Source organism: Anser cygnoides, chromosome Z, assembly GCF_040182565.1.
Source record: "Anser cygnoides isolate HZ-2024a breed goose chromosome Z, Taihu_goose_T2T_genome, whole genome shotgun sequence".
In the NCBI taxonomy this organism is placed as follows: Eukaryota; Metazoa; Chordata; class Aves; order Anseriformes; family Anatidae; genus Anser; species Anser cygnoides.
The window spans coordinates 40,887,546-40,897,088 of record NC_089912.1 but is presented as its reverse complement, the minus strand read 5'-3'; the positions used below and the strand labels follow the sequence as shown (position 1 = coordinate 40,897,088).

Sequence of the window (9,543 nt, the reverse complement as noted above, 5' to 3'; positions counted from 1 at the left end):
CCTCTGTGTTCTGTGACCGGTCAGGCAGATGGGATTATAAGAACAAGGAAGAATGGAAACATTAAGAATTACTATAAACAGCGCACACACACACACAGAATTTTAAAATTAAACCAACTCTTTATTTAAAGCATCTATTGAACTGACGGCACATTCACTCTTCTGCTGTTAAGTCATGCCAAACAACAATTTAATCTTCAAGATTCTTGTGTGTAATCACTTCTTTATAATACAAAAAGCAGTCTTTCACACCTTAGTTTTTTAACTTGGTATCTTACCCGAAACTTCTCACTACACAAAACAGCTTGAACTGTCTGAATCTTCTCTACAGGGAAGTAGAGTTCAGCATGCTTGTCATAGTGAAAAATATTCTGCAAGTTGTCCAAAACCTTACAGCTGATTGAAGAAAATAAAATCAACCCGTGAAGTTATATGACTTCAAGTCTGCAACCAGCTGGTGATTACAACAGTGCTGGAGATCTTGAGCCCTGTGAAACACTACTCAAACAATTACAAGTTACAACTCAGTAATACAACAGACTTATACTTAGGGCTCATTTTGAGATCAGAGTCTTTGCATGTAGTCACCTGAACAGTAAAAACCAATTTGTCACATTCTAGACCTATACCCTGAATTACCAATTTTACATAGGCTAAGGAGCCCAGAATGACTCCAAAGTGTTTCATACTTTTAAGCCCAAAAAGACTTAAAACAAATGAGCCTGATGCCAGCTGAAAACAGAAGTTAAACCGTATAACTGGTACAAAATTAATTACATTCCACAAACGCAATCTTGTTTGTTTTGTTGGTGGTGGTTTTTGTTTAAATATTCAATGTCTCCTTAGTCAAGTGCATCATCAACATATGATGTTAAACAATGATTAATGATTAATACAATTTTCTACCACAACAGGTTATCAACCATCAAAGAACATAATCCAACACTTGCAGTTTCTGGTGGAAAAGTAGACTTACTATTCTGGAACAGCTATAGGCATCTAGTCAGTCTGTATCAAGTGATTGATAAAATGCTATTTTCCTCTTGCTTAAACAAGAGGGAAAGTGGCTTCCCTTCTCATCTGAATTTCCTGACCTTCAATGAGAAGGAAGAGTTAAAAGCAAGCAGGTCAGTAAATGTATTATTAATATCCCCTAAAGCAGTATCCCCTCAACTGCAAAAAAAAAGTTCAATTTGAAGACAACGCCTTGTTAGCATATTACAAATCTCTGGTTGCCTTCCAAACAAAATGCAGAAACAGATTACCATAAGACAATGGTATTCAAAAGTATGCAACATTCATGAAGTAACAAAACATCCCACTAAACATTTTATATCAGCATCTGATATTACTAAGCAGCGTTCTGTAACTTCATTTATTTGGGATGTACATGAAATCACACTGTTAACACACTTGTAACTATCTTTGGAAGCCTATTTTCTAGTTGTATAGTGAATAGTTTTCTGCAGTGTTTAATTGATAGCTGTGCTAAAGTTAGTGAACACAAAATTGGCATGTTATCCGTAAGTAAAGCGATAAGGTGGCTTTATGCACAGAAAATACGGAGGCTTCTATTTGCTAATAACCAGGTAAAAGCAAGACTTTAAAACTTAGTGTTTGCTAATAGGAGATCTAGAATAGTTTACTACAAATCCTTACCACCCTGTAAATACCCCCTTATTAATAAAAACAAGTGCCAAATTGTTACAGGGCCCAAAAATATCTGAAAAAATATCACCAATTGTTTACCTTTGTCTAGACTTTGCAAGACTAATCATTTTCAGATAAAAACAACAATGTGCAAAAGTTCCTAACATTATATGCTAGGAATAACAAGTGCTACCAATAAATTCTGCTAAGATGAAACCAGAAAACGTAAAATAGCAAAGTCATCCTCATACCTGGAGCAGTCACAGTGAAGATCCTGAACTATCCTGTAATTCACCTGCATGAAGCAGCTTCTTCCCCTCTACAAGTTGAAATAACTAAGCTTTGCCTTCTACACCTCAGTGATACTAGGTAAAATATACACTGACATTTAGAAAAACGTGGTTTCATTGGTGCTTACAGTATCTTCAGACCTACCACTTTATATAAATTTGCTTAAATAGTTCAGATAAATACTTTTCTTTTTGTCAGCCTTCTTTGGCCACGTGTACCATTCTGCTAGTCACAAACACTGTGTTCAGAAAGTGCTTCCTGTGAAAACTGCTTCAAATAAATGAGTTAACCTTGCAAAATCTAGCTTCCCACATGTACTTTGTTAACCCTGCATTACGCAGCCCCATATTTACAAAATACTTAGAAACTTTACATCTAACATTTACCTTACAAAAAGTGCAATTCTCTCACCCCATGTTATGGGGTAACAACATTCTTCATAAATTCTACAGAATAGCAGCCTATGATAAGCAAATAAGGTGCTTAGCTTATGCCCAGGATCTAACTGGTTAAGTACCACCAGGAAGTATTTTGTATAGGCAAACTTCTTTCCCATCTACTGCCGGAGTGGTGCCACAGCTAGGTTTGCAAGCTCAATGAGAGCCAAAGCACCATGCATACGTTCACGCTGTTCCTGGAGGCGACGGCGAGCAGCTGAGTGAGCACTGTTTTTCTCTTCGTCATCCTCTTCGTCAGACTGAAGATACTCCATCGGGTCCTGCTGTTCCTGATCGGTTTTCTGAATTGCTTTACTTTTCAAAGCAGGAGCACGCTGTTCTCTAGTCTCCCAGTATCTACAAAATCAAGTGTGATGAACGTTTTTGAAATACATTCAACTCATGTGCCAACCCAGGCAAAGCTGGCAAAAAGACACAAGAGCTTTTTTTTTTTTTTTTTAACTTGGCACATGACTGAGCACTGCACTTTGTTTTATCTTTCAGCCCTTATATGGTAGTATTTAAGCTGTCAGAAACCCACATTTGAAACGTGAAAAGGGAAGTGCCCAAGCAAACATCTGTGACAGATGCCCCATGGTATCCCCAACAGGCTACCTGTGTGTACACAATTCATGTCCCTCATATAAGCGCAAATTCAGCTGGAAGGCTGCAGTACTAGGAAGTTATTAGCAAGTGTTATTCAAGCAAAAATAAACATTTAAGCAGAGAAAATAAAATGAAATTAAAAAAAAACAGAAAACACAATTCTCATGAGGAACTTTGTCTCAACTTAGAGTCAATAGTTCTTAAAGGAAAGGAAAGGCTGGACCAAGTAATGCTAGAGGCACATCTGATTCTGGTTTGTTTTCTTTTGTTTTTTTCCTCCTAGGAATAAAGTGCTTTCTCAGGCCACTTTTATGACTATGTAGACAAAGATCACACCCATAAGGGAACTTACTTTGCTAGCCACTCAGCCACAGCTTTATTGTCAGCTGTCTGTTTTTCACTCAGTCTGTCAGTGAGTTCTTCCCTCTTCAGACGGGCATACGGATGTTTGGGGCAGTGACGGTTTGCATGCGTGAATCTGCTCAGACAGCCTTAAAAACACAAAATGCCAAAGAAAGACATGTTAAGGAAAGCAGTCTACCGCCGAGCAAGCATAACATCTGTGGGAGGAAGAGGCTGCGAAATCCAGCCTTCCTCACTACAGAAGAGCATAGATACAGGTGAAAACAACTAGTTGCAAGGTTTGTAACACACCCAATCATTTTATACATCAGTATCAACTGACAACATCACTGGTAACATCGTATAGTAACATATGCAGACCTTCCATACACACTTGGATGATTATGCAGATTGTCTGGCTACTCTCTGCTCTAGGAGCTCTTCCAAAGTTAAGAGCCAAAGCTTGCTGATGTGCACACATTTACGGTACTAGGCTGACGCTAATTCTGAAAGCCGCGGGTCATTCTCTGGCTCACCATTCTCTGAGCAGACGAAAGGCTTCTCCCCTGTGTGGAGGCGCTGGTGAGTTTTGAGCTGCCCACTCTGAACAAAGGCTTTCCCGCAGTCTGGGTAGTCACACAAATAAGGCCTTTCACCTTAAAAATAATAACAGAAAAGATTTGTGAAAGCTGTGTATAAAAGAAGAGTCATAGTATCCAGTGGTCATCTTTGGCTTGAGATTTGCACAAGCAAGCTCTTCATTTACCCAGTCAGGCACTTCTGTCTACTCAGAAAGCCTTAGTGTACCAGACAGCCAAGATCCACTTTTACCACACAGAGATATCCAATGCTACTGGCTAACACTTTTTTTTCCTCCATAGAAATGATGAAGTTACAGTTTTTCCACATATTTTTTGATTTAAGACTCTTGCAGAGTACTACACAAGCTTTGTCCCATGAAACTATGCACCTGCAGAGCAGGAAACATATGAAGTGAAATAAATAAAGTAACGTAATTCAGGTTGTAGCCTTAAATATATTATCATTAACATAGGTTGAACTGGGGTAAAATAACCGAGGTCAACAATATAGCAACGTACGAAGTTGCAGAAGTATCTCACTATAGTTTCAGTAGACTATTTGAAAAAAGTTGGATAAGTGAAGGTAGCAAGAGAAGCTTATGCCAGCCAAAAAAGCTTTCTTCAACCAGCTATCAAAAATGACTTCTCCGTGTGAACTTCACCAAGAACTCAGATGACAAATATTTCCTCTGTCTCAAGAGAACTGCAGGTGTGCCAGGCCACCACTGCTCAGAAAGGACGACAAAATGAGGTTAACCATGACTTACTAAGTCAGAAGAGTAACACCAGGCTAAGCCCTGCACAACCAAGCAATCCGTATTTAACATGGAAGTTCGACACCTAACGTAAGCAAGTGAAGTGAAAACATCTTTTGACCAAAGAGCACGAGGAAACTCATGCTTAGTGTTAGTAACGAGATTTGCCTTATGCACTTGAGTCAGAAGAAGAGACTGTGGGAGCCAAAGTTTTTCACTTTGTTGTGTTGGTATTGTGAACCATGACAATTCGCACCTTGCAAAAAAAAACAAAAAACAAAAAACCACTCCTGCAGCTTGAAGGAAAATGTATTTGATTGGAATGAAAAACAGCGTTTCCCTTTAACTTCTAGTTCATGTGGGTATTGAGCGAGTTGATGCTGGATCTCAATTTCACTGTAAGTTACTTCTAGAGCTGCTTTGCGTGTGCAGATCGGTAAATCAGCGTGACAACCTCCACGGCGGAAAGCAGACTCCAAGCAAGCAGCCGGTAGGACGGACAGGCGGACCAGTGACTTCAAGCATCTCAACTTTTTGCTCAGCACTTCAGCCACACAGCATTAGGCCGTACACGCCGCGGGAGGTTTCTACAAGCTACTTTCTCTTCCGATGGCTACGCTTTAAGTGCTGCTTGAGAAACGCGCAGGCAGGGAGGCAGCAGGGGAGGCACAGCACCGCAAGGTGAGGGAGGGACGGGACGGGACGCCCCTCTTACTGCCACCCCCGCTTACCGGTGTGCGTCCGCTTGTGCGCCTGCAGCGACTTCTCCCTGGGGAACACCCTGTTGCAGACGTTGCAGCGGATCCTGCTGGACGAGAGCTCCCCTTCGCTGATGAGGTCCCGCACCGTGTCCGCCCGCGGCCGGCCGCGCCTTATCCCGTCCTGCGTTCGGGCAGACGGAGACGGCGCTGAGGAGAGCCGCCCCCCCCCCCCCCCCCGCCCACACCCCCACGCCCGTCCCGGGGCCGCGGCGGGCGGTCGCCAGGCGGCAGCAGCGCGGCCGTTACCCGCCGCCGAGGAGGCCGTTACCCGCCGCCGCGACCGTTGGGGGCGCGCCCCCCCCCCGGCCCCGGGCCCGGCCCTGCCCCCCCCCCCCTCCGCCCGGGCGCGCGCGCGGAAGTGATCTCACTTTAAATCTCCGCGCGGAGGCGGGCGCGGCGCCGGGCCCCCCTTTAACTCCCCTCGCTCCCTCCCTTCCCCCTCCTCCCCCCCCCCCCCCTCACCTTGAGGTGCCGGTGCCCGCCGCCGCCGCTGTCCGTGCTGCCGGCCTCCTCCTCGTCCCGGGCGGCGTCCGCGGCCGCCCCGCCGCGGGGCTGCTGCGCGGGCTCGGAGGCGGCGGAGGAGGCGGAGGCGGCGGCGGCGGCGGTGCCGGGGCTGGGGCTGAGGGTGACGTTGTGCGCGTTCTCGCCCCAGCGCCACGGGTACACCATGAAGTCGCTGAAGCCGGGGCTGGTGGGCACGGGCGGGGCGGGCGCCGGCTCCTCGCCGCCGCCCCACCGCGGGGACGGCTTGATGGGGGTGGTCCTGATGACGGACACCAGCACGCGCTGCGGGGAGTCCTGGCAGAAGATCACCGGCGGGGCCGCCGCCGCCGCAGGAGGAGGAGGAGGAGGAGGAGGAGGACGCTCCGCCATCGGGGCGGAGGGGAGCCGCGGGGGGAGCCGCGCTGATGGGGCGCTGGGGTGGCGCGGCCGCCTGCTGTCGCCGCCCGGGCCCGCCTCAGCCGCTCATCGCCGGCTGCCGGAGGGGGTCTCGGTGCCTGCCCCACGCGCGCGACCCTGTCCCCGAGCGGAGCACGCGAGGTCAGCAGCAGCAGCAGCAGGGGCGGTGGCCGGCGGCCATAGCGCCCCGCGCGCACCTCTGCGAAGCAGCCCCGGTCCCGGCGACGCCGCCCGCCCTCCGCGCCCGCAGCCCGGCCCGCACCCCGGGTTTTCCCGCGTTACATTTCGCGCCTGGGCGTGACCAATCACCGAACGCACCCGCGACGTCACGGAGCGGCAGCTCCCCGCGGCCAATCGCCTGGCGAGCGCCCCGCGAGGCCCCGCCTCCCCCCCCGAGGGCGGGGCCCGGGCGGGAGGCGGCCGCCGTCCCGCCGCCCCATTGGGCGGGCGCGGCTCCCACGGGCGGAATTCGAAACGCGGTGGGCTCGCGGGCTGCCGCGCACGCCCCGCCCCCCGCGCCGCGCTCGCCCGCTGATTGGCCGCGCCGGCCGGCGCACGCTGTTGTTATTGCGCCGCCCCCGCACCAATGGCGGCGCGGCGCGGCGCGCGCTGCGTTTAAAGGGGCCGCCGCTGGCGGGAGCGGGGAAGAGGCGCGCGGCGGGGGGGGGGGGCGGGGCCGAGGCGCGCGCGTGGCGCGGAGCGGAGCGGGGGGGCGGCCGTTATGGCGGTTGTGAGGCCCGGGGTCGCGTTAAGCGAGTTAGCGCTTCCCGTTAAAGCCAGCATTAAAAGCCAGTGTGGGTCATCAGCCTGTGCGGTTAAGTTAACGCGCTAGTTCCGCCTCGCTATCTCACCATCGCAGTTGTGCTAATTGGAGGTTGTGAAATAAGCAGTTTGTACAACAGTCATTATTAGCTAATTTTTGGGATTAATGTCAGGCGCCCCTTCATTATGACTTACAGTTCACAGCTACCTTCTCTAAACTAACGAAAAAGGATCCCTAACTTTTGTTTAGACACAATCGTCTTCATACTAACGACGCTCCAGCTTCTCAAACTTGCTGCTGCGCGCCAAAGTCCTGCCCACGTACTCACCCGGTCTGAGGAGAAAACGCAACACCCTGTAACCATCGTTTCCAAGATGAGTGAACGGGTTTGCACGTGTTTGGATCTGTGCCACTTGAAACTTCAGCCCTAAGAATCACCTGGAGGAGAAAGTTCCTGTGAGAGGACAATGTATGCTTGGGGGGAAAAGAAACGACTGATGTATTAAAATAACTGCATCCTGGAAACAAATGGTGTTTAGCTCTTCTAATTTTCCAAAACTGTGTAACTGATGCTGCAAGTGTTATAGGTAGTGTTATAAATGAAGATACAACTCAGCCTGAATTTAGTAATATTTACAGAAGGCAAGCAAACAGCGCCGGGTGCGCAGGTAGTCTACGCTCCAACACGCACGCACAACCGTCGAACTTTCTGAACATGTAGAACATTGCTTTTACATATTCATAAGAAACCCGAGTACGCCTATACGTATGTGTGACCTGTCCCCGCTTCCTATTGTAATTATCTCGTCCACACCGCAGGGGCGGCTTCGACCGGCTCCCCCTTCTTCTGCGCATGCTCTGCCCCCCCCACGGTTCCCGACAGCAACAAAATGTGATCGACACCAGCCCATGCGGGGCCGCCTTTTCTCGCGTTGCAAACAACCTCGCCCGGCAACAGCAACCGCCCAGCAACTCCCACGCCTTAACGGAGGGAGAACAAGCAACCCGAGACGGCGAGGCGTCTCCGGAATCACCCTTCTTTGTTCCCTCTCTACTCTTCACATTCCTGGTGGCCTCATCGTTAAGAGTCTGATGTTATCACCAACCATGGGGCTTGTCGACCCCCATGGCCACGCTCCCACATCTCCCCCTTCTTTATTAACATCAACCATCTTCTTGACGTGAGTTATTACTCCATATATCACCGTAGCTACTGAGAAACTCCAGTGATGGATGGAATTAATGTTACGGTTCCGTACATGAAATTGTAGATATTGTGAATTGGTATAATGCAGTAAGATAGAAGCAAGCAACTAAGTATCTCCATAATTATCCTGTGCTAGCTCAAGGTACCTGTGACATTTTGAAACGATTCCCAAGGGCCTAGCTGCAGATCAACTTCTTTACATGGATTTTGTTAATTTATCTAGTATGAAATAATATATCTTTGTTATGCAAATTAGGAGGCAGTGCAAAAGAAGAAGTGAGCTGATGCCACTTCTGATATCTTAGCTGGTCTGAAAATTAAGAGTTTTGTGCAGTAACGACAACGACCAAGAGGAGAGAAGTGACTCCTTTGTCCAGATCCTGCTACTGGAACAGGAAATGCGTGCACAGCGTGCATGGCGTAAAGGACTTGCTGCTTTTCACTACACGCAACCATGCACATAAAACTAATGGTTAAGGTCACATTGTGTAAAGACAGTCCTAAAAAAATCATCTGAGCTACAGTATCTTAATTGAACGATACTAAATGTGTTTGTTCCTCACAATATTTTGATGACGTTCTATCAACTTAATGTATAAGAGCACTGATATTTTAGTGGTTTAGTTAGTGTAGAAACAAGAGTGCTCTCTCTCAGAGGTAAATTACCAGAATAACGAACCATTGCATGATCTACCGTCAGATCAGATCCTGTTTAACGTTACAGCAAAGAATACCTTTTATTACAACGTAACACAGAAGCGCAGTGAAAAGATAGGGAACAAGCATTCAAAAGAAAACAATAAAAAGTAGCTGTGTTCTATCCATCTAGCTGGACTCAGGAAGAGCATCACAATTCAGGAGTGTGAGGATGCGAAACCCTCTCAGAAATAAATATTAAACATCTGTCTCCCCTAGGATGGTAAATGCTGTGCTTCTTAGTGAAACGGAGTACATACACGTGGTAAGTGCAAGAGGAAATGCTTGAAGCACGCCTCAAACTTTTCTAGTGATACCCCAAAGGTCTGACCCGAAAACTTGGAGGCAGCGATGGTCTTCAGGCAGATAAGAGCGAATACTGCACAAATACCATAATGCAAGTGACGTTATTGCCCGTTGTCATCAGGACCCACACCGCAGCGTACCAATAGCTGCCATACCTCTTATCTATCCGCTCACGACTACGTTTTCCCAACTCTGCTTTGTATCAAACCAAATACGCCTTTAAGACGGTACAGTTTCTTACGTTAACT

The 9,543-nt window shown here is 48.0% G+C and overlaps 1 protein-coding gene across 1 annotated transcript; it reads right to left on the bottom strand.

Annotated features, from left to right (window-relative positions):
• Positions 1-100: 100 nt before the first annotated feature.
• Positions 101-6,709, bottom strand: ZNF367 (zinc finger protein 367). Its single transcript, XM_066988695.1, has 5 exons — positions 5,886-6,709; positions 5,394-5,544; positions 3,863-3,982; positions 3,337-3,475; positions 101-2,735 (listed from the first exon to the last, which is right to left on the bottom strand). The coding sequence occupies exons 1-5, from the start codon at positions 6,294-6,296 to the stop codon at positions 2,498-2,500; spliced, it is 1,059 nt and encodes a 352-aa protein (XP_066844796.1). The 5' UTR covers positions 6,297-6,709; the 3' UTR covers positions 101-2,497.
• Between the last annotated feature and the right edge of the window lie 2,834 nt (positions 6,710-9,543).